Here is a 25,829-nt window from a genome sequence, read left to right as displayed (position 1 = left end):
TTGTAGTGAGGTCCGATCGTAAAAAACCTCTGGGACCTTGTTTTGGTTTTCCGAATTCAGGGTTGGGCCCAACAAAAAAAGAAGAAGAGACACGCTATGTCACAAAATATACTTTTTATGTTATTAACAAATCTCTTCTTATATTAATTTAAAAAAGTAATTTATTACTAAAGTAGCATTTAGTTTTAGAAAAGCAATAGAATTAAAAAAAAAAAATCAATAAAAGCATACCGCTTTGTTGTTCAAATTTATGTTGGCAGGTTTAATAACCGGTTGCAGCGGGATGGCTGGCTCAGGTATGACAGGTTGAACAGGTCTTGGTGGTTTTTCCACGAGCCTTCTCAACGTCACCATCCTCTTGTTGCACATCGTTTTGACATCCTCAATCCTTTGGAGCACCTTTGAAAAAGCAAAAGTTGAGAAATCCTAAATCATTTTTGTACGCCGAGTTTGTTACCTGTGAGACTAAAGCTTTAGTTTCGGGCGTTGCAAATTCAACAAGTACAGAGTGGAACTGTTCCGATCCTTCCATAAACTCAACAAGCTTTGAAAGAGAAACTTCAGCTGCATCAAGCGCACATGCACAATTGTCAATCTGACGCGCCTCCAAAAGCTCGATGCCTCTTGTGCACCATTTGTTAGCCTATAAATTTAAACAGTTTCAATAAAAATATCAAATTTATTGTTTTTAAAGTTTTATATAATAACATAATATTATCTTGAAGACGCTTTTTTACTAATATAACTAGTTTCTCAACCAACCTTATCAACAGAAATTTGTAGTTGAAGAGATTTGTGAAGTATTTCAGATCTTTGTGCCAGTCTGTCTCGCAGAGTGGCACAAGTTCTGTCCAATTCATCACATCTCACACCCACACATTCCAAAGGCCAGTAATGCCGCCCGCTGATCAACGACCGACCAAAATTTACAATTTCTTCGCTATGTTCTATATCCTCCTAATAATTATATAGAAAAAGGAATAAATAAAGTTTATAAACAAATAAAATTTATACATAAAAATTAAAAAGCATACCACGCATAATTTTTCGATGGTGTTGAATTCTAAGATGAGGTACTCAACACGCTTAACAGTCTCGCCGATTTCTGTCATCTGGGAAACAACTTTTGAGTGTTGTTCCAGGTTAGCCTGTATCTTTTTGTAATCAATGTAAAACCTTTGTACGTCAAGACACTGTCTGAGTTTAGCTGAGTGCTCTTCCCAGAATTCGTCGAAGGTCCTTTCGGTTTCTTCAAGCTGGACAAGCAGTCGTTCAACAGCAGTTATGTTGACGATGGCCGAGGGTTCCATCCTGTGTCTTATGTCGCTTAAGAGCTGTTCGCCTGTTCTTGCTGCACTTAATATCTGCTCCTTGAGGGCGAGGTAGTCGTTTGTTTCGGATTTAAGCATCGCTTGTACCATTTCTGTTTCGTAAGCCTCCGCTTCGCAAATACCCTCTCGCAGCCTCCAGGTGAATTTGTTCAGGCTTCCAGACACAGTTTGAGTCTGTCTGGAAAACTCCTCTAAACCCTAAAATATACGATTTTTTAATCAAAGTTTATTAAATTTTATAAATGAAATAAGTGACAAAAATTAAACATTTTGTTTAATAAATGGTACACACAGTACAAAATCCTTTTTAAAAACTTACAATTCGTTGTTTAATCCATTGTTTGTGACTGTATGGCATAGTTCCATCCATTTCTTTTATTAACTCACTCTTTTCTATAAATTGATGAAGATCTTCTACACAACTGCAAACTACGACCTGAAATATATATTATGACAATTAAAACATAATCGTATTTTTTTTACAACGTTTATTTATTCTCTTACTTTAAATTTAAATTCTTCTCTAAAAAATTTCGTGCTAACTTCAGATATTGCTTTCTGGAAGAAACCTGCCGGGCGGATGACGTATGCTATGTGAATTAACCCTGGAAAAAAACTCTGTAACAAAGCAATGAACAAATAACAACTAAAACAAATTTAAATCACTTCCTAGAAAAAAACCAAATAAAGTTTAAAATTTGTCGTTAAACTAAAAATGCCTTATTCTTGCGAAAGGGAAGTCAGGAGAGGGTTCAGAGGTGATTAAAATAAAATAAAAAGGATTGGATCACAGTGCGAATTTTGCTGTCCAATTTTGTGCCTTTTTCATTTTTTCAGAAGCTTGCAAGTTTGGAAAAATCCTTACCGAGATTTTTAAAAGGGTACTTTTTACCGAACTCCACTTATCATTTCTTCGGTCGATGACTAATGCAAAACCTAAATCTGCTTCATGCATTCTGAAAAATTATGTTTAAACAATTACAACACTTTACAAACAATTTACAGCCAATTAACAATTTCAAATTGTACACTCACGAAGGCACTGAGGTAAGATACATCATTAGCTTTTGATAGTCCAAATCGCTCATGGTAGAAAAGTTCGACAAGTCTGGAAGAGTGATGATCGGGTATCCTTCCCTTGTTTTTCCACCTAGGTGATATTTCAAAATTAAAATCAAACAATTTAATTTTACATTTAAATAATACCTGTAATGATGGCATTTTGTTGTTCCAAGAGGTCGACCACATCAGTGATGGAGAGCTGGGTGTCTTCGGCAGGCATATCTTCTAAAACAAATCAATTGTGTTATAATCCTCAATTAATCAAAACTCCTTAAAAAAAGTGGAAATATGACAAATATTTTTTTTTAGCACCTAGGTAGGTTGTTATTCAAGGCTAAGCTTTGTAGTGGGAAAAACAGCTTGAGAATAGGAAAAATAAAACAAAATACTTCATTAATGAACTAAACCCATCCTTTGCAATTTCTTAAATGAAAGGATTGACAATCTCATAAATACACTTACTATTTGAACAAATAAAATTATTAGGTCATCCTTTTCAACTCAACAAAATTTCCTTGGTCCTTGGTTTTTCCAAAAATATAATATGTAGAGGACTAAAGAAGAAGAAAAAAAAAAAAATTAGAAAGTCATGGGCTATGATGGATTTGAACCCAGATCCATTAGCATGACAAACACAAGTTGGATGCTCTATCCTGTTTGTCCATTCAACCGCGGCCCCCTGAGATGTAGTCTGATTGATTCTGATAATTTTAGTGTGCCTAGCCTCGCTGATTTGGTCTGTCAGATGCATTTAGACTGTTTGCTTTTTTCAGCAGACCCATATTGTCTCAATATCACCTGACCATTGCAATAGGGGCCCTTAGAAGATAAAAATGCAACAACAAATATTATTAAATGCAAGTGGCACTGATGTAGGGCCAGATTGACAGAGAAGTTATTGTATATCAAGAGCACAGTTGATAGGTGTCCCTCGGAGGATCTGAATTGTAAAAGAGGAATCATCCTCACTCTACTAGGAATAGGCCATTCGTAGTTCACTCACTTACTTTTGGCCCAGAGCTCGCATATGCGTCCAGCATGTAGAGAAAGATTGTTCAATGTGTCCCACTGATTGAAGGGTGTCATTCCTTGGCTCCATAGAGTGTGTAGGAATGTCACCCTGTATGGAAATTAGGCTTAAGCATGGAAGCGAGTATTTGGGTCTCCTGGATTTAAGTAGAAAGCTGAATAAGCTGATAGTATTGATACATATTAAGTTTGTGTATATTTAGTGTTTTTTTTTGTTCCCCTCCAATGGATACCAGGAACAGGAGGAGTTCCCCTGAGCACTACAGTTGTACAGCTTATTGTACTTTATACCTGGCTCCACTTATGGGGACTTGCAACATAAGTGTGAATTTGAGCGTGTGCCGGTATTCTTCCATCGAAGAAACTCATTTTTGAAGGGGTTTGGGACTAAATTCAGGGTCGTTGAGATATGATCCCTCCCCTTCCATTGATAAGTGCCGTGTCAATTTCTTTCAATTGTGGCCACCGGTCCCCTTAGACGTCAGAAAAAAGCCCAGAGGCGACGGTGGGGATCGAACCCATGATCGCGGGATCTACTAGCCAAGAGTCTGATGCCTTAACCACTTGGCTACCGTGGCCCCCTCAAGTGTGTTTAGTGTGGTATAACCTATGATGGAATATTGAATATCAACCCTCAATTTTTGGTAAGGGGTGGTGGAGGAATATCAAGTATGCCACAACCCTACTTAGTGAATGGTTTCCTCAATTAGAAAGTCATGGGCTATGCCAGGATTTGAACCCAGAACCACTAGCATGGCAAATACAAGCGGGGCCTTAACCAGTCGTCCACCACAGTCCCCAGAGCTGTAGTTTGATTGATTCCAATAATTTTGGTCTGCCTATCCTCACAGTGTTTTGGATCTATTGGTTTGGTATATCATACGCATTTAAACTTTGCGTTTTCTTAAGCAGACGATGGCAGAAAGCTAAAATTCATCTGACAGACCAAACCAAAATGATCATAAATAACCAATCTACAAATTAAATTATTGTAAAGCCACGCTAATAAATCACATAAATAAATTTGTTCAGCATATCAGTATGAATTAAAAAAAACAAAAAAAAAACTATATTGAATCATTTGATACTATACATTTATAAAATCTGCTATTTAGGCGAATCTGATGTATGTTATTGCATGGAAACTAGTGACCTGTTTGGGCCCCATTCTATAGTCAGAATCACATGTTTTATGTCATTGGAAAATGGTCTGTAAACAGTTAAAACAAAAATTAACTTTGGACGATATGACGGTAGTGCACGATGTGTCAATGACCTGGCGGTTCTCCTTTTGAAGAATTGAAAATCCAGCTATTTCTTGTGCTGTAGGTTTGATAAATCTACACACTATCAACAAAATGCAAGTTCAAGTTACAACTTTCGTTTTGTGTTGTTTCACCTTCAGTCATGTATGCTTCAGCATAAGGGTCATTAGCCAAAGGCTGTCAAAACTGTGCGGTCTATTTTTTTATTTAAATGCCCTTATGATCTATGCATATTAGCCAAGGTCCGAGACAATTATTAAGCGTATGCATATTGGGGAAGAAGAGTATTGTGAAAAAAGGCTCAAGGCGACGGTGGGAATCAATCCCACAACCACGGGGTCTAGAGCCTTCTCACACTAACCACTCAGCTACCGCTTTTTATTTTCTGGCTTCTGATTGCACATCTACAGCTTTGAAGGAGACTATAAAATATAATTGACTGTATGACGGAACTTCATTCTCACGTGGCAACAAAGTAGGGCTCAACATCTGGATTTTCCCTCAGGCAGAAAAAGAGACAAATGCCATTACACCGTTGGTAATTCCATATATTGTTCATAAAATTTGGACAATTTAGTTAATAGTTCCTTTAATTGCAAACTGATTTGTGGTTTTGGGAGTTAAATAAGGCCATTGTGCCAGCAGGACTCACTGAGGTGGGGTGCTTGCCAACCCATACCCATCATGTTTTAATTACTTATTTATCGCCCTCATGATTAATAATTTGTACTCGTGATAATTTTCTGAATAAATTTAAGCCCTGGTTCGGGCGTTCAGTTGTACATAAAAAAATAATACAATTTAACTAGAAGAAGGTAAAAGAAAACAGAATATGCATCGAACAAATGTTTAATGTAAAGAACAAAACAAATACAACTTATATATCTTTTTTTTATTTACAGAATTCATAAAAAATGTTTATAATATAAATAGGGAGAAGAAGAAGAAGAAAAAAAAATACTTCCAACAACCAAATATTTGTTTTAACAAAATATTTTAATTTAAATCAAATAAATGCTATTTACTGACTAGACGATCTTAAATGCTTATTTTTAAAAATAGTCTTTCTCTCAATGGGGAAAAACAATATTAGTTTTGTTCCATTTTCACTTCTTCCGATCGTGTTTCACATATCGGTCACAAATAACTCTCCTTCCTCCACATCACCATATAAAAGTTGTGAGGTGACGATTTTCTGGACAGGAGTTACAATGTACGTTTGCCCGTTGTCGTGCAACAGAACAGGAATTCCTTCAATCTCCTGCGATTTTGGTTCAACGCTTTTCCCCGTCCTGCTTGTCGATGGCATGTTTTTTAAATTCTGATTTAACACATTTTGCCCTGAAATAAAGCGGTGTTTATAATGTTTTCTAGCGATTTTGGTGTTTGCCAGTTACCGATGTCAGTTTTGCAGAATCGGACGTTTGGAAATTGCTCCTTCATGAAGTGTCTGAAGGTAGAGTAGCCCATCAACTTCTCTCCCAATGGGGCCGACTGCCGGACATACTTCTCGTATTTTTTATGAATTGTTTTACGAGAAATATCTGCAGGTAAAGTGACTGGCATTTTCATATTTCTAAAATGGTAATATTTTAAATTACAATAATTAAACTAATACATCAGAATAAAGATTAAAATAAATAAAACCAACCCTGAAGAATTAGAGTGTTCTTTAATAAAGTTTCTTAAGAAATCAGTCGCTCTTCTATAAATATCTAATGAGAAAACATTATGGGGCTTTTTTCCATGGTTGCCATGGACTCTTGGAGCAACCCCGTGGATAGTAAGGTGCTTTCTTATTCTTTTCAACTGGTACAAAGTACAATTTTCAAGATACAAAAATGCAGACAGGCAGACTTTTCTTCCGTGATGGACATAAGTCGTTCTAAGTCTCTGCCTCGCTTTTCTCTTGACAGTGGAATCAGTATCGCCTAGGCATGCCATCGTCAAGCCCATGAGGTACATATCATGCTCCTCTTTAGTCAATTCAGCAATGTTCAACCGATGCCTAAAATGCACACGATAAGTTTTCATATGAAGAAACTTTTTCGAAAAAGTATTTTAAACCTGTAAACAGATTCAGGATTGAGACCCCTGAAACAACTGTCATCACTGCAGTCACAGCCATGTTGAAATCTATCTCTTACTGCCTGAGCATTGTCCTCTATTCTGTTTAACTCATCGGAAACTTTTGTGTTTTTTCTTTTGACAAGCTTCTTTTTAGTTTTTGTCCCTGAGGAGTTTGCTTCAACATCTGTTGTTGATGCAATTGTCTCATCCTGAAAGAATTTCTCTTGCATTTTCTCACTTTAGACTCGTTTTATAAGAGCTTACATGCACAGGATATTCGCTTGTCTCCCCAGAAGTTAGCCTATCATCACTTGAAGGTTGGACTGTGTAAAGATGCTCCTCATTTAAATTCCACTTAACTTTAGAGGTTGATTCCTAAAAAATTTAATAGTGCCTTGAAACCGTCATATTGATTATATAAACAAGTTTATAAATCAAGCATTGTATGTCACAATTTATATCAATTTCCAGTTTGACATAATGAAGAAATTTTCTGTGTTTAGGTGAAGTCAAGTTGAAAACTGTAGTTTGATGATGTGATATGCAGTTAACAGTGAATTATGTATTGAAAGAGTTAGATGTATCAACAATTTTTTTTCAAACAAATAATCTGGTTCTCTGTACGGTCTGGATGAAAAAACAAATTCAATTGTTACTGCTGCAAGCTTTCGACCAGCTTTAAGGTCACCATCAACGCAAAACAATTTTAAAGATATCTACAAATTGACATAATTAAGTTTTTAATAGATGGTTTCAAATTTCTTTGAAGGGCGACTCAGTTTCAATTGGAATGTTATGTTTACTGATGTGTCGCATTTCTGTCTGTACAGGAATAGGTGCCGAAGAGTCTACTGAGATCAGGGCATACAATGCCCCAGCCGTGCTCCTTTCAGTGCAGTTTGGAGGAGGCAGTGTAATGTACTGGGCAGAGAGTACAGTGGAGGACAAACTGGACTCCGTATTGTTGAAGGCAACCTCACCGCAGTTCATTATGTCCAAGAAATTATTGAGGACTACATCCCTCAAACCAGGGATCTCATTGGAAGGGTTTTCTGGATGACAATGGCAGACCTCAGAGAGGTTAGAGGATTGGTTGTTCCAGGAAAACGTGGGAATTTCTCATCTGTTCCCCCACTGTCTCCAGAACTCGATCCCACTGAGCACATGTGGGATGGTTTACAGAAAAGGCTTTTCAACCACCATCCGCAGCCAGTTTACTTGCAACAACTGAGTGCAGTGTCTATCTATGAACTGAAATTCCTTGTGAAATTAGTGACAACCTTATTCAAAGTGTGCCTAACAAGTGCACAGAGATTTTAGCTAACAGAGGACATTATGCATAGTATTAATTGTTTAAAAAAAAAAAGTACAATAAACAAACTTATGGAGTTAAAGCCTTTTATTTTCTTATTTTTCAAAATCCCCTAATTAAATTTTCCTTCGGTAAAAATACGTTATACATTCTAATAACTTTTAATGTATTTATGATAAAAATACAATAAAAATGCTAGGAAAAGTAAACCCTACAAAATTGAAACTATCCCTATTCATTTTTGAGCAGTTTAGTTGAATCAACTTGTCAGCCATATGGACATGAGGAGTGATGGCTTTTGAGAGACGTAGGCATTTAATATAATAAAAAGAAAAAAATTCTATGATGCGTTGAAAAATTCACCACCCTGGATCCACCTCAGCCATCGGACGCATCCACTCGAGCATTACCACCAGGAGCAAGCATACCAAAAACTGCCCCAGTTCGGCTAAGGCTAGGAAAGTTTTTGTTGGTTTGTTGCCAATACAGTTATGGCAGTCTACATACACAAAAAGTATGTTAAGTCTTTATTAAGATCTTAACAATTTAATGAAATCTTTTAAGTTATCTGTTCTGCATATACATATATTTTCCTTCAGTAAAAAACATAATAACTTCTAATAAATTCTATTGTAATTTATAATAAAAATAAAATAAAAATGCCAGGAAAGTAAACACTACAAAATTGGCAATATTCCAATTCATTTTTGAGCAGTTTAGTTGAATCAACCTGTCGACCCTATCGATGTGAGGAGTGATGCCTTTTGAAGGGAGAGACATAGGGATTTAATATAATAATAATAATAATAATAAAATCCTACGGTTAAGGCAGGCTATATATACAAGAAGGATGTTAAGTCTTTATTAAGACCATATATGGTTAGTGGTCAAATTGACCATATTAATTATTGAAAAATGGCAAAAAGAGGTAAAATGTAAAAGGCAGAGATCGGGAGTTGGTGACCGAGTAGATCGAAGGGGTAATAATAAATTTATTTTTTAAATGAACCTTAAATTCACTAGTTTTCGTGGTCCGCTTGACCAATTAATATCTTTCAATTAATTAAGGTTTTTAGTTGAGATAAAAAAGTCAGTGTCACGAGCGGGATTCGAACCCACCATTGAAAAATGGCAAAAAGGAGGGAAAATTCAAAAGGTGGGGTTGAGATGGGAAGTTAGTGTCAGAGTGGATCAAGGTCAAGATAGCTCAAGTGGTAGAGCAGTGGTATATTGAGCCGAAGGTCGTGGGTTCGAATCCCACTCGTGACACTAAGTTTTTAATCTCAACCAAGACCTTACATAAAAAGAAAAATTAATTGAAATAATTAATATGGTCAATTAGACCACTAAACATAAATTGATTAATATAATAGAAGTAATGACTTCACTAACAGCTCGTCGTGGCCATTTTCATGTTGCTGAGAATCAAATTTTGATTACAAGATATTTGAATAATGGCAAAAAGAGGTAAAATGAGAAGAGTTGTAGGTTGAGATGGGGAGTTGGTGTACGTGCAGATCGCAGTCTCGATAGCTCAAGTGGTTCGAGCAGTGGCATATTGAGCCAAAGGTTGTGGGTTCGAATCCCGCTCGTAACACTAACTTTTTCATCTCAACCATGATCTTACATAAAAATAATACTTAATTGACTTACTTACTTAATTGAAATAATTAACATATTAAGTAAGACCATAGTCAATTAGACCATTAAACATAAATGGATTAATATAATAGAAGAAAGGAAGGGGGTTGCTTATAACCTCGCCCCCGAGGAATATCGAGTACTCTGGGGGAGTGAATGTGACCAGACATCTATGTTTGTGGTGATGCATATGTATGTATTGTGTTTTGTTTCTATGCTGTATTTGACAACCTGAGGATATCGATTCAGTACACATTTAAAGCAGAGAGTCAGAAACCAGATCAGGATGCTCAAATGGCTGCAGTTTAAAACAAAATGCGCATGAAAAATCCGAAAAAGAAGGAAAACACACAGAGTGCCGGCGATGACCTCAGCTGTTTGTCGGCCAATAAACTTTCTATTTTATTATAATAGAATTATTCACTTCATTAATAGCTCGCAGTGATTACATGACATTTGAAAAATGGGAAAATTCGTAAGGTTAAGATGGGGAATTGGTGTCTGAGTAGATTGAAGTCACGATAGCTCAAGTGGTTAGAGGAGCGGCGTATTGAGCTGAATGTCGTGGGTTCGAATCCTGCTCATGACTTTTTCCTCTCAACCAAGATCTTACATAAAAAGAATAATTGATCTACATTAAGATTTAACAATCTCCATAATTTAATGATAACTAAGATTTTTTAGTTATCTGTTTTGTATATAAATATGTATTAGTGTGCAAAGTGTATCAAATTGAAATTTTGCCATAAATTGTGACATGATTGGCGTTGAATCAGGTGGAAGAGAAATTCTACCTTTTTCAGTTCGTCGTTGGTCTCCTTGGTTTGAACCCTGGGTACGGAAAGCAGGGAGTGGAGGACTTCGCTCGCCTCCCTCTCGGCGTTGGAGACGTCCATGGCCCGTGGCCGGCCCTAGAGCGGTGCGCCGGCCGCCTGCGAACAGAAGCCACTTCGTTTGAAATATGCGCCAAAGTCGAAAAGCAGACAAAAATGAGCTTTATGGCCGAGGGCGGACAATTGTCGGCCCTATGTCCGCAGGTGGACGGCCGTCTTTGATACGCCTCGGCCCGTTATAAAATGGGACTTACCTTCAGGTTCCGACCTCCTCGGCGAGACAGACGACTCCTCGTTTCGCCTCCGTAGCCCATTTTACACTTCTGGTCCTGTATCGACGAGAAAACTGTAAAACTATTACAATCCGATCACGTCAATACGAGTTCCATTCTGGCGAAGGTGAGCCGGCGCTTCGACGGCGAAACCACCAACTTTCGTCCAACGGCGCCACATTCAAATTTCAACAATCCAGGCACAAGACACTCAAATAGGTACGGCAACGATATATCGATATATCATATACATTGACAGGTAAAAAATTCCACCAAATTGATTTTTTTTTCATTTTCTCGATAAAAGAAAATTCTGCCTTTAATTTGTCACATTGTTTTTACCAATAAATATTTGTGTATGCTATGTTTTAAACTGGGAATATCAATTAGAGGTAAACACACTTTATCCACAATCCAAAACAAAGATAAAGGATTTTTCAATATTTGCTTTTTACGGAATTTAAAATGGTTTTTCAATCTCATTTGAATTATGAAGCAATAAATGTTTAGTTTTCATCTTTGTTTTCTTAATTTCAATTTTTAAAATTAAAATGACACTTAGTGCTGAGGATGCTGCGCGTAGTGTGGCACTTATTGATGATGGATTCCATCAGGTATGCGGCTTTTGCTATCGGAGTTCCCTAAGAACTCTGCGACACGCCGTAGGTCGTTTTCGAGAAACTGGGTCCTACCATAGAAGCATGACCGTTTTTTTACTTTTAGAATTTTGCGAAATAGGCACCTTAGGTTGTTCAAGCGATTCATGAGCTCCAGGAAGTTCGAGGTGTCCAAATTTCTGAACGCTCGAAGAAGATTAAATCAGTATGGACTGATGGCTTTTGGACCAGAATTGACCAGAACACACAGAGTTGTACGGCTCCCATTTGCTCGAGAACACAGCCATTGGTCTTTGGACGATTGGTCTGCTGTCCTTTTTACAAATGGGTGTGATCTCCAGATGGGCGTGAAAGAGTGCGGAGAAGGCGAAATGAAAGGTACAAAGCTTGTGATTTTTCCCAGAGCCAACCAAGCTCAGTGTTCGTGTGGGCGGGAATTTCAATGAAGAGCTGTACAAAGTTGGTTTTGTTCGTGGAGAGTCTTTGATGATCACTCGCTATGTGCATGAAATTTTGGAACATCATGTTTTGCCTATCCTCGATGAAAATAGCGACAATCCTATTCTAATGCACGATAATGCCCTTCCGCATGTCGCTCTCATAGTACAAATGTACAGTATAATATCAGTTAGCCTGACCAGCCCGTTCTCCAGACTTGAACCCCATCACCATTTATGGGATAACCTCAAAAGACGAATAAGAGCACGTCCTTGAAAGTAGTCTTCGTGAAGAATGGGCTAACTTCCAGCAAAGAGACATTTCCAGACTGGTACAAAATATGCCGAAGGGTCTTCGAGATGTAATTTAGGCAAGAGGAGGAAATATGCGATATTAAAATATCAATTAAAACTGTAAAACCAAATTTAAAAAAAATTATCTTTATTTTTTTCATTTTCCTTAGCAATTTAAATTTTTTAAAACTTTTTTAGGCATAGATTCAATTATCAAACGTTAAAAAAGTGAAACTTTGATTAAAATATAAAAATATATAAAAATCGAGTTATATTACAAGTGGGTGGAATTTTTGCCTGTCAGTGTATTTTCCCTCTTTTTGCAATTTTTCAACGTGGGTTCGAATCCCGCTCGTGATACTTTTTAAGGTCAACTAAGACCATAGATAAAAAGAATAATTAATCGAGTTAATAATAAAGCTCTTAAAATTTTAGGTTTTGTTATAAGAAACACTCGTAATTTTAATAATCCCAATTCATTATTGACATTGTATTGGGCTAGTACAAAAATAATGCGGGTTCAAACTATTAATTTTTGTAAAATAAAGAAAATTTATTTCAAATATTTTCCATAACAATATACATCTTTGCCAACAAGTAATAAGCGCTAACTATAACAAGTAATACTTTTTATTTCGGCTGACAAAGTCTTGGAAGGTGTTTTCGGCTTCACCGCGTTCTCAGAAAATTTTATCCCTCAAAAAATGTTCAAAACGTCTTAAAAAGTGGAAGTCTATAGGCGAGAGGTCGGGTGAATATGGAGGCTGCGATAAGGTTTCATATCCCTAAGTCCTCAGGTTTCCACAGGGTTGGTATAGTCGTGTAGAATAAGAATCAGCCCTTCACGGTTTATCAATCCTGGACAAAAACGTTGCAGTTTCCCGTGCAATTTCTTAGAAATATTTCTCTGCTGTTATCGCTTCACCATAATTCTGGAGACTACAGTGAACAACCCCAGCAGTACAATAATGCAGTCACAATAATACAAATACAGGTTTCATAACCCTTTTCACAAAACCAATAATACCACCACAAGAATAGCACCACACTTTATGTGAATATAAAATACTTGGTTCAAAATTTATTTAAAAAAAGTTTATAGTTTTCAACTAGCAATAATCGCATCTCAGTAGAACTTCATTGATTATCACTGCGCAAGGTTGGTTCAAAATTTATATTTATGTGTGGTGATTAGTGACCGTTAATCGATAATTATTCAGAAATTGTGAGATGCGGTCTGGTGTGATGTAGGCTTCAGTAAAACGTTTTCTTTATCGTGCCAACGTTTCGATCTTTATTGAGATCATCTTCAGGGCCTGGGATTTACAAACATTGTTTACATTTAACAAATATTGGGTTGTCCGGAAAATAATGCAGGATTTTGNTGGGAAATTATTTTGATTAAAGAACATTGCTTTAAAGTAACTAGTTTCTTTTTTTTTGTTTAATACCAAAATCCTGCATTATTTTCCGGACAACCCAATACATGTAGGATGTGGAAAAAAGTGAATTTATACAATGCAAAAGAATATATTTTTTATATTCAATCAAAGTATTTCTACTCACTCTTGTTTGTCTTCTGTGTAATTGTACCATTCTTGCGTGTCGTGTTGAGAGTGTTAGTGAGATTTTGCTATTTTTTATGTTTATATGTTTGATTTTGAAGGGATAAAGAAAATGTTTTTCTGAAACTTACATCACACAGACCGCATCTCACGATTTCTGAATAATTATATTTTTTTGCAATCAACGTATGTTTCGTAATTCACCCAGGACCTGAAGATGGCCCGAATATAGGTTGAAACTTCGGCAAAAGAATGAAAAAGGTGTTTTTCTAAATTACATCATTCTTGACCTTAATACAACTGGCCGAAATATTTCTTCCATTTTGCCTTCTGAAGCTTGCTATCAAGATTAAAATATGTTTAGCATGTTTCTGATTTGTGTTTAGCATGACTGAGTTGACGTGACTTAAAAATATCGGCTAATTTATAGCCCAGTTAATCGCACGGATGTGGGCATTTGAAAACAGCTTGTTTTTTGCTCTTTTAAAGATTGTACATACATGCAGTATTTGTACAACGGTCTAGTAATTAATTGTTCGGGATCTCGCATTTCAACATTGGTCGAGCTCTAATGAAACAAAAGTTTGTCATGTCTGACAAAAAGTACCAATCTGAACAAACAAATCCACATGTCGGTTGATATTCGGGTCTATTGTGAATACAATAACGGCGTTCTGCTGACATTTGTCATAACAACTTACGCCAAAATACACCTTGTATTCGATTTCAACTAGGCTTTCGTCGCAAAACCAATCTAAGGTTTATTAATAAGATCTAAGAAGGGGAAATAATCGATCTTGTTTTCTTTCTAATTTTATATTGATATTTTTGTTCAACCCGGCTGCACTACAAATAGAAGGGGAATCAAAACGAATTCAATGGGATTCAGGAAATCGTGACAATACATCAAAGACCGGTGTGAAATTCGTATTTAGAATTCCATTACCGTTCCGACTCGGCTCTCTGGTTACTTTATTGCCTTTTGAATTAACAAAACTGTATAAATTCAAATGCCATTTTGCATAGATTGCCATGTTTAACATCGTAGCTTTGCTGCCATCACATTTGACAGAAATAAAAACTTGAAAAACATGAATTTATCGATATTAATAAATATCTACAGTCAATCACCAACTTCTATATTTAAAAATAATTATATAACTGTGATAAAAATCATGTCTTTGTGTCAAATCTTTTGACGAGAATGTTCTACAATAGACAATAACCTTCGATCCTTAAAAGGATCCTTGGTTTCAATGCCAGGATAATGAAAACAATTGTTTATAACAAAAGGACTGAAATTTTAATAAAAAGTCATATTACAGAGTTCAGGAAAAAATAAACGCTTTTTTGGTCGACAACAATGTGTTGCAATGACACATTTAACCATGAATTTCTAGGCTTCTCTAACTTAGTTTATAAGGAATCGCCGGCGGTAAATAATTGGCTTAGAGGTATGGAAAACTCACTAGTTTTCGTGGTCCGCTTTACCAATTAATATCTTTCAACTAATTAAGGTTTTTAGTTGAGATAAAAAAGTCAGTGACACGAGCGGGATTCGAACCCACGACCTTCGGCTTTATACACCGCTGCTATAACTTGAGCTATCGTGACTTCGATCCACTTGGGCACTAACTTCCCTTCTCAACCCCACCTTTTGAATTTTACCTCCTTTTTGCCATTTTTCAAATGTGACGCTGACTTTTTTTTAAATCTCAGAATCAAATAGATTACACGACTTCACTTAAAAAAACTTATAAGAATAATAATTTTTTGATTATTTCAAAGATAATAGGAAAATAATTAATTAGGAGGGGGGAGGGTTTTTGTCTTTTCTAGAGCGGATCAAAATTAACGGTTCATTGTATTAAGTGCAATAGCACATTGGTTTTTGCGGTGGAGATGATGGCGATAGATGAGGTCTCGAATTATTTTCTTTCACCAGGAAGCACAAAAATAGCAATTTTGACTGATAGTAGAAGCTCGCTACAAAAATTAATTAACGTAAAAAATAGTATTGCTTGATACCAAGTCCGTTCATCCTAAAGTAGTTAAAGAGACAATTTTGGGAGTAAACTTTGAGCGATTAAAAGGTCATGGCTTAAAAGAACCACCAAATGACCAAAGAAGCGGCGGTTGTTGGCATAGAAATAGGGATAAAACTGCCATTAAATTGAAGGGAAAACTTATGAAAATCTAATGCAATAAAATGATGATGGGGTGGCGGGGTGATTAGAGCGTCCGACTCGTATTTTCCATGTTAGCGGGTCTAGGTTTGAATACCACCATTGCCCGTGGCTTTTAAATTAAGATTAATCTGAATAAAAAGATGGGTGAAGGTTATTTGCTGGAAATTTTATTTCGTTGATTCTGATCCAACATTTTTTGACCCTTCTCCCAAACAGAAGGGTTGGACCTGGAGATTTTGAAGGGCACTGCTGGGTCTGGGTTTGCTGAAAACATGGTGGTATCGTCATAATATGTGAGGTAAATTGTAAAATATGCATGTTTGCAGTGATACTAAACAGGGGACCGCGGTGGCCGAGTGGTTGGGGCGTCCGACTCGAATTTTCCACGCCAGAGGTTCTGGGTTCCAATTCCGGCTAGCGCGGCTTTTTAATTGACAATAACTTATAAAAGGTACGCGTCACCCAACAGTTAGTTGGACGTTAAACTTTTCTGTATGACAGGAATTAATGGACATTTGTATCTGGATTACCGGGTTCCGGACTATCCTGAACTCAGCACTTTTATATTTCCCCAGAGGTGAGATTGGGCGCCTGGAGTGCTGGAGGATTTCCGGGTTGATGGTAAAATTCCAACTCAGGAGGAACTCAGGAGGCGAGATGGATCTGGTTTTCTGAAGCAGAGCAAATTCAGCATCATGTCATGCTAAAATTATTAACGTAAAGGTAAATTTGGAAGAATTTCCAATGTACTGCCTGGGTGTTCATTTAATTTAAGTATTGTATGGATATACAAATGAGACGTGAAGTTTTAAACTAGTACTCCAAACAAATATGTAAATTGTATATATGTAAATATTGTATATGGATTTAAAATAAATAAAAAAATAATATCCCCTGGGACCAGCTAGGAGGTTAGTTAACTATTAAATTTATGGCTGTGGCATAAAGTTGATGCTAAAAGAAGGAGAAAAAAAATCTTAAATTGACTTGTTTACTTTTTTCCATGATACTGTCATTTTGAAAGTTTTTGATAATGTTGGTTATACCATTCTACTAGAGAAATTGCTGAAATTTAGGCTGTCGTGGTAAATTATTACCTATTTAGAAGGTTGTATGCTTAACGTGAAATTAAAATAACGTCCCATTGTTTTGTAGCAACTTCTGAAGTCCATCAAGGTTCGCCCTTAGAACCTTTACTTTTTAAATCTATATTAACTGTATAACAAAATCTCTTACATTCCTTATAACCAGACTTTTGCGGTTTAAAATATTCTTAAATGATTATTCTGAGATCGTGAGATGCGGTCTGGTGTAACGTAGGTTTTAGAAAAACATTTTCTTTATCGTTCCAACGTTTCGAGCTTTATTGAGAACATCTTCAGGAAGTCATTATAGAAAGACATTTTTATATGAGGAATCCGCTTCTTTGAGGTGAAAGGAGCCGACAATGGGAAAAACGCCCTGACGATGATCTCAATAAAGATCGAAACGTTGGCACGATAAAGAAAATGTTTTTATAAAACCTACGTCACACTAGACCGCATCTCACAATCTCCGAATAATCATGGACTATAGGTCACTAAACACCACACATTAATACATAAACTTAATAGAAAATAGGTTTACAGAATGCAATGTAATCTTGGGCACTGACAATTAAAATTGATTTTTTCCTCAAAAATATCAACATATAATCATCTGTAACGGCTTTAAAGTTATTTCCTTGGGAAACTGATAATAATGATTGTCTATTCTTCTTATTAAGATGAAAGCATTTGAGGCTCCAATTATTCCCATGATTGGTGTACAAATCCTTATTATCAAATTAGCGTTAAGCAACGTCTGAATGAATATCACAAAAACACAATTGTATAAATTTCTTCCGCTGGCATATTCGCATATAATTTTTGGCACTTAGGCTGTTATCTAATAAATCTATCGCTGAAATGCTTTCATACAGATGTAATTATTAATTATTATGTCATCCAAAAGACAAAACTGGTCCTATTCAAGATAAGAAATCCAATGACGCTGAAACAGGAAAAAGCGAAAAGGCTACGAAGTGTAAACCAACAGAGACGGTACAACAATCAAAATAGTGACAAATAAAGCAAACAAGTCAAGAATACGGGTAATTCATAATAATTCATTCATTTCATTCATAAAAACGAAGGAAAATTCGAAAGATGGGGTTGAGATGGGAAGTTAGTGTCCGAGTGGATCAAAATTACGATAGCTCAAGTAGTGAGCAGCGGCGTATTTAGCCGAAGGTCGTGGGTTCGAATCTCGCTTGTGACACTGACTTTTTTTTTATCTCAACCAATGCCTTATATAAAGATTAATTAATTGAAATACTGGTAACGTTTTTATAATAGAATTACTTCATTATGTATAGTCGGGACATTAATAAACACTAATGAAGATAGTGATCTTCAGTTTTAAGCGCTGATGACAGTAAAAATACCTCGTAAGCCAACAGATTAAACGTCTCTGATTTGGGCTGGTAATTAATCCTTTTTATAATTAAAACTCGTACTAAAAAATGTAATGCTTATGACGATAGCTCGATTATTTTAACACCTATGGAAATAAAAAAGCTGTAAAGTAAAATACATCGCTTGAAAGGAAGATTAAAATATTTTACGAGAATCTAGTCTTGCTACGTGTTGTAAAATAGGTAAAAGTTCACAAGGGAATAACCTGGCGATTCTTGTAGTAAAAAAAGTTTTGTTCTCTACTCCAGTTTGAGTATAAAAGGACTTCTGGCCACCACTTTTTCTTTTTAAAGGGGTTTCTCCGTTGGAAACAAACGTTCTTTGTAGTCGACAAACTTCAAACGGCCTTTTTCCCCTGTGGGGCATAATTCACAAAAATCCACGGCGCCGAATTGAATTACCGCGAGATGACGACGGTCAGTTGAATTGAAATTTTGACAGTCTGATTAGATTCCTCTTTCTCAACAGTGAGACCCAACGTCAAAAAGTTTAAAATTAATGCCTTTAAATCTTGGAAATTAATTACCCGGATTTGGGGCTAGGAATACCTAAGTTTGAAGAGTCGTTGATTAAATCTTTTTTTAAAGAAGAGATTTCTCGATTTTAAACCTAAGTAAAATTAAACAATCGCGTTAACAAATTAGAATTTGAAACTGATCATTCAGTGAAGCCAGGTTGTGAAATTTAGCAGATTTTTAAATTTTGATAAAAGTTGTGCAACGGATTATGTATTAGGAACGGGTAGAAGTCTGGCGTTCAACTGTTAGGATTCACCCGGTACTTACAAATCCGCAAAGCACCATTAAAATATTGCTGTATGAACGACTTTACTTTCATATTTTACACAAAAGTGTTATATATTAAATGAACAGAGAAAATATTTATCATAGCTTGCTTTTTAAAAGCTTTAACTAAATCTACTGAACAATGCGGACGCAATGCAGATGTTGCGGGAGCTTTGGCAAGGCGACAAATTGCGCCCTGTACAGTCTGCACAATTAACGTTTGTTTTACAACTCGCTAAAGTATTTATCGGCTTTTTAAATGATTAACGAGAATGAACCAAAAAAGTGTGAGTAGTAACTATTTCCATAAAATTCCAATAAAAGTCCCATTAGATGTTTCGTGTTTCTCATAGACATAAAAAAATCCAATACATATAGATTTTCTTAATTGCATAGTTTGTTGTGATGATACATTAAACATTTTAAATAAGTTTGAACTTTTGATATATTCCACCTATTTTTCCCTGTTTTTGATCAAAATCTATTTTTGTGCTTTATTGTTAGACAGTTTTGGTGAAAAGTCTTTCCATTTATTTATGTTAAGTGATGTGTATTAAAAAAAACTTCAATGTTATTAATTCCATTATGTTTTAGTGGTCTAATTGACGAAATTACTACTTTCAATTATTTATTCTTTTTATGTAAGGTCTCGGTTGTGATAGAAAAGTTAGTGTCACGAGCGGGATTCGAACCCACGACCTTCGGCCAATACGCCGCTGCCCTTACCACTTGAGCTATCGTGACTTCAGATGGTTAGAGCAGCGGCGGATTGAGCCGAAAGTTGTGGGTTCGAATCCCGTTTGTGACGAACTTTTTCATCTCAACCGAGACCTTACACAAAGAATAATTAATTGAAAAAAATGTTATTAATGTTTAAATCATTATTATTGTAAAGAATAAAAATATTATTGTCTAGTGATTTTAATTTTTATGGCAAAAGAATTTCAAACCTCAAAAATTTCGCGAAGCATTTTAGAATCTTTCTCTTTAAACTAAAGATTAGAGAAACGTCGGACAACTAGAAGTTTTGATCGAAAATATTCCACGGTAAACCACTCGGAATAGCAGATATTCTCGCTTTATTACAGCCAATTGTGGTTTACAATTTGAAGAAACGTTAATTATCTCTCGGCTTGGGTGTTGGAGTCAATCGACAGAAACTTAAGGTGGGAACGGTTATAAAGAAAAGCGATAAAAATAGAGACTACTCCCCATCTGGTTTTTAAGCGTATTGGTAAATACATTAGACAGAGTATTGGCATAATCTAGCCAAATTTAGCCCCCAAATATAGCTTTCTTTCAATTCTTCTTCAGATCCCATCATTCTTGACTTCTTTAGTTCTATTTTGTATGCGTATATGGTCAGGCCTGCGATATGAATTTGTCTTTTATTATTATTATTATTATTATTTTTAAAATCTTGTCTGTAAGATGCCTTTCAGCGTTTTCAGTGGCACAGAATGACATAACACCCACTGATAACATGATCGGATACTATCGATCCACAGAAAGATTTCACAGTTCGGTTATACTAACAAAAGTTGTTTTATTGTGTGGTGCTTAGTGACCGTTAGTAGATGATTATTCGGAAATCGTGAGAGGCGGTCTGGTGTGACGTAGGTTTTAGAAAAACATTTTCTTTATAGTGCCAACGTTTCGATCTTTATTGAGATCATCTTCAGAGTTCAAAGTGTTCGTTTTCCGTGTAGATGTGTCTCTTCGTCTGTGTGTAGAGGGCAATAAAATTTAGTTTTCTAAAACCTACATCACACCAGACCGCATCTCACGATCTCCGAACCGAGCAAGAGCAAAGTGGTTTCAACCAGATTTCTGGATCACACAAATAATGACAGGTCACGGAAATTTCAACGCTTACTTGCACCGATTCCGTAGAGCTAACAGTCCACGGTGTCCCGACTGCGGAGTTGATGACAGTGTGCAACACAGACTATTCAACTGACCCCTCCTTGAGAGTGTGAGGGAACCACTAAAGCTCCTCTTCTGCCACACTTGGCCACCGACCCTCAACGAACTGGTTAAAGAAAAGAGGACGTTTGAGGTCCTCAAGCCTGTTAGCCGAGCTATAGTGGATAAAGTACCTAACTAATTTTTTCTTTCTTTCTTTTTTCTTCTTTCTCTTCCTATGATAAGTTACTTGTTTAGAGCTTAGCGTTTCCCTGAACTTTTAATTCCGGGTTGGTTACTCCTTGTACCCATAATTGTTATTTATTTATTAAAATATTGTATTTATTAGAAAGAATTTATTAGAACCGGCTATACTACTATTATTAGTCTAGTACGATTCTCACAAAATGAGAAGACACAACAGTGAATCAACTTGTTAATAAAGGTACAATTTGGGCGATAGATGTAAACGAAATAAAAAAACTTTGGATTGTTGAATTGGATATGTCACTCGTTAGCCGTAAAACACCTGCGACCAAGATAGATGGCACAAAAAAGATTCTAGGTCGGTAATAGTAGAATTCTAAAGGCAATACTGGTGCACTTTGCTTTGTGAAGAACTGCCTCATAAAAATGTAGATATTCCAACGGAGATGGACGTAATAAAAAGCATTTTATGTTATTTAAAAGAATATGGACCATTTAAACCTACTAGAGCATATGATATAGAGGTAATGAACTGTTATTAACATTTTTATTTAAAATACTGCCGGACTATTTTTTTCATATGTTATAACCGAAGTCATTAAGAGGTTATTAAATTACACCCAGCATGCATCTGCACAAAGTAATGGTATGGTTTAAAGTGATAAAGTTGTATGAATAAAAAGGGTTAGAACAAAGAGAGGGCTACAACTTAATGATCATTAAGTGAACTGGCCTTGCGACTATAAATCGAATAGGTCCTATTCTATCTTCCCGCGTAATAAACCTACAAATAAGTTTAGCCATTAGGCACAAAACGACTTGAACTTTTTAATTTAGTGCTACCGGTGAGAACAAAACTCACCCAAAACTTCGAATCGAAGCGTTGGAAGCACACAACATAATCTAGGAAATTTGATGTTGGTATCTCTCAAACCAACAAAATGTGCTGTCAGTGATGAGGTTTTAATATAACCCCATAGAATTTGATGGCAGAAGTGGGATAATCTTAAAAATATTGTGGCAGTGATGAGAATTAACTAGACAATTTTGTAGCAGTAACACACAACATAACCTCGACCAATTCTCGCCTGTAAAGGACAGAACCTTTATAACTTGCTGGCTGTTGTTGGATCAGATTATTTTACTTTAAAAATTAGGTGGCAGTGGTGAGATGTCAACGTTACCTAGGTAATGTGGTAGTAGGAGTGAGATCAGGTCATAAAAGCCAGTTTGGAGGCAGCAGGAAATAACACAACATAACCCTGACCACTTCTCGCCCGTAGAAGAAGCATATAGCATAACCTTTACAATTTGCTAGCTTTTACGAGATCAGGTAATTTTAACTTGAAATTAAGATGGCAATGATGTGATGTCAACGTTACTCAACAATGTGGTAGCAGGAGTGAGATCAGGTCGTAAAAGTCAGTTTGGAGGCAGCAAGTAATAACGCAACATAACCCGACCATTTTTCGCCCGTAGAAGGAGCACATAGCATAACCGCTACAGTATGATCTTGTGGCATCACATAACCCCCAACGAATGTCAGCTTATCCCATACACAAAACATAATCTCTACAATTTGGTGGCGGTTATATCACAGAACATTAAACTTAAAAAAATGTTAATTTTGTGCGGTTTGATATAATAATTACCAAAAGGTTGTTTCAATCAATGTTATTGAACGACACAAGATATAATTTCGTTGAAGATACCGAAAAAATTCCTTTACTTGACATTACCAAGAAGTGCTTATCTCACCTAACAAATTTGACATTGCATGCTCAGCAACAATATTAAAAAAAATGTAAACCGCATAGCTGAACCGAAGAAAGATGGTCAAGATTTATCAATAAAAACGGAAAAACGGTAATTTTTAGTCATGGTGTATAAATGAATTCTATTCTTCTGATCGAAACTTTCATCTGGTTCAGATACGACGATATTTCTTCATCAGAATAAAACAATTTTTTTTAGATCTGTCGTACATTTCTTAAATAAATGCAAATATTTATTTGAACACGCGCAAATCAAAATGCAAGAATTTCCACTTGAGATACGTTAAAATTTCGGTATTGTATTTTTTCATGGCCTTAGACCTTATATAAAAAAGTAATCATCATTCATTTCTTGACGAAACAATTTCACGAAGAAAATTTGAGTTAATGGAATATAGAAAGAAATTTTCTTGTTGGAGACATCACACTGCATAGAAGGTAGAGCACAATATAGAAAGACGACAAAAGAATAACTGTGCATAATGTTAAATAAAACTTACATTTTGACATTATCGGTGAAAGGATGTTTTGGTTAGAAACACAACAAAAATATAAGAACGTTCTTCCGACGCTCATGCTCGACAGGCATAACATCAAGTCACATCGAGTATCTACGCACTGAGGAACCACCTGCGGGCCAGGTGTTGAAACCGCCTTACCAACTGATGTTCCAGAAACTCGTAGCGTGCAACAATTGAAGATTAGATATCGACCGAGCCTATTGACAGAAAGTTCGATAAAAATACAAAAAACAAACAACTATGTGCAAAGTACTCTTGGAAGTTTTATGTTTATCTATCATTAACACCGAATAAAACTTTCTGCATGTTTGTTTTTAATTATAAACCTGCTTAAAATTATAATTTGTTGTAAAAAATTATTTAATTTCAATTAATTATCCTTTTTATCTAAGGTCTTGATTGAGATGAAAAAGTTAGTGTGCGTAACTGAATGCAGCGATAGTTTGGGTGAATTCGTCTTGGAGATTTCGATCTTGAAGTCAGAGAAGGTCACGGTAGTCTTTCGGTTGTGGATGACGACCAAACGAGTTGATCGAAGAAAATTCAAGAAAAACAACAGGGGAAATTGTGGAAGAGCTTAGTGAAGACTACTCAACCGCTGTTCGCCACATGGAGCAAATTGGTTAAGTAAAGAAGCTCGACAAGTATGGTACCGCAGGAATTAACCGAAGCCCAATGAAATCGACACTTTGAAATTTGCACGTCTGTTCTGTTGCGCCACCAAAATGATCAATTTCTCGTTAAAATCATCACGTGATGAGGAATGGATTCTGTACGATAACAGGAGGCGTACAGGTACAGTGGTTGGACAAGGATGAAGCGCCAAAACACTTCCTGATACCAAATCTACACCCAAAAAAGGTTTGGTGGTGTACTGCTGGGTTGTTCACTATAATTTCCAGAATTATGGTGAAACTATAACAGCAGAGAAATGCTTCTAAGAAATTGACAAAATGCACGGGAACTGGAACGTTTTTGTCCCAACATTGATAAACCGTGAAGGGCCGATTCTTCTTCTACACGAAATGCCATCCCTGTGGAAACTTAAGGACTTTGGGATATTCACCACATCACCTCCATATTTACCCGACCTCTCGCCTACAGTCTTCCACTTTTTTAGGCATTTGGGATAAAATTTTCTGAAAATGCGGTGAAGCCGAAAACTTCCAAGGCTTTATTGTGAGCCGAAATAAATATTTTTATGTTAACGGAATAGAAGCGGTTATTGCACGTTGGGAAAGATTTGTGATGGAAAATATTTCGAATACATTTTCTTTATTTTATAAAAATTAATAGTTTTGACTGCATTATTTTTGTACCAGCCCAATACAATGCCAATGATGAATTGGGAGTATGAAAATTACCAGTTTTTCTTATAACAAAATCTAAAATTTTAAGAGCTTTGTTATTAACTCAATTAATTGTTCGTTTTATCTAAGGTTTTGTTTAAGATGAAAAAGTTAGTGTCACGAGAGGGATTCGAACCCACGACCCTGCTATCGTGACTTTACATGGTTAGAGCAGCGGCGTATTGATCCGAAAGTGGTGGGTTCGAATCCCGCTCGTGTCACTATCTTTTTTCATCACAATCAAGACTAGATATAAATAATAATTAATTAAAATAATTAATATGGTCAACTATGACCACTAAACATATATGGATTAATATAATTATTTAACTATTACAATATTTCTTTTTTGACGAAAATTCATGAAACTTGAAAGAACTACAATATGGCAGTGTTCATCCCTTTAACTATTTTATTTTTAAACATATCGGGATGGTTTTTACTTCGAAAATCGTCATTTTTAATAACAACTATATCTAAGCCACGATGGAAATAAATTGAATAAATGCATAAATCATGTGTGACGAAATCCAGAAATCGCCTGATTTATGATCTCGTTTTGCGATATACCCACAGTATAAGCAGAAAAACGTTTATAACTCTATATAGAAAAGTGATTGAGTCGATAATAACGTATCTCTAATTTTTTTAATCGAGGTTTTTCTACAGATAATGGGTTTTATTTAATAAAGCTTTCAATATGGTCTGGCACGAAGCGGTTGTTTTGTAAATACTTCAGTTAGTTAATATCTATTCCACCGTCATTCTTTAAAATCAATTTACAAAAAATGCAATGATAACAAATCTCTGATTCACAACCTACTATTAGGGGGCGTCGGTGGCCGCAACGGTTTAGGCGTTGACACGGCGCTCAT

The 25,829-nt window shown here is 35.9% G+C and overlaps 2 protein-coding genes across 8 annotated transcripts in view; both read right to left on the bottom strand.

The window, feature by feature from the left end:
* Positions 1–25,829, bottom strand: part of LOC106662202 (guanine nucleotide exchange factor DBS-like) — a 58,605-nt gene that overhangs the window by 9,969 nt on the left and 22,807 nt on the right. For 2 of the 7 annotated variants that reach the window (XM_014386085.2, XM_014386083.2), the window contains exons 2-10: positions 2,538–2,618; positions 2,367–2,481; positions 2,197–2,287; positions 1,836–1,949; positions 1,651–1,767; positions 1,035–1,529; positions 763–957; positions 458–643; positions 232–399 (exon numbers count right to left, since the gene is read on the bottom strand). In XM_014386085.2, the coding sequence (XP_014241571.1) occupies positions 232–399; positions 458–643; positions 763–957; positions 1,035–1,529; positions 1,651–1,767; positions 1,836–1,949; positions 2,197–2,287; positions 2,367–2,481; positions 2,538–2,618 (1,562 nt within the window). Of the gene's footprint in view, positions 1–231; positions 400–457; positions 644–762; positions 958–1,034; positions 1,530–1,650; positions 1,768–1,835; positions 1,950–2,196; positions 2,288–2,366; positions 2,482–2,537; positions 2,619–23,584; positions 23,734–25,829 lie in introns of those variants that run through there. The other 5 variants (XM_014386086.2, XM_014386084.2, XM_014386087.2 and 2 more) reach the window with 4 other exon arrangements.
* On the bottom strand, positions 5,628–11,098 carry LOC106662204. Its single transcript, XM_014386090.2, has 7 exons — positions 10,798–11,098; positions 10,505–10,642; positions 7,022–7,132; positions 6,755–6,966; positions 6,339–6,695; positions 6,085–6,263; positions 5,628–6,028 (listed from the first exon to the last, which is right to left on the bottom strand). Exons 2-7 carry the CDS (start codon positions 10,604–10,606, stop codon positions 5,814–5,816), a joined length of 1,176 nt encoding a protein of 391 aa, XP_014241576.1. The 5' UTR covers positions 10,607–10,642; positions 10,798–11,098; the 3' UTR covers positions 5,628–5,813.

This window comes from Cimex lectularius, unplaced genomic scaffold, assembly GCF_000648675.2.
Source record: "Cimex lectularius strain Harlan isolate CLEC.00 unplaced genomic scaffold, Clec_2.1 scaffold19, whole genome shotgun sequence".
NCBI classification, from domain to species: Eukaryota; Metazoa; Arthropoda; class Insecta; order Hemiptera; family Cimicidae; genus Cimex; species Cimex lectularius.
Note: the sequence above shows the minus strand (reverse complement) of the source record. Positions and strands in the feature narration are given on the sequence as shown.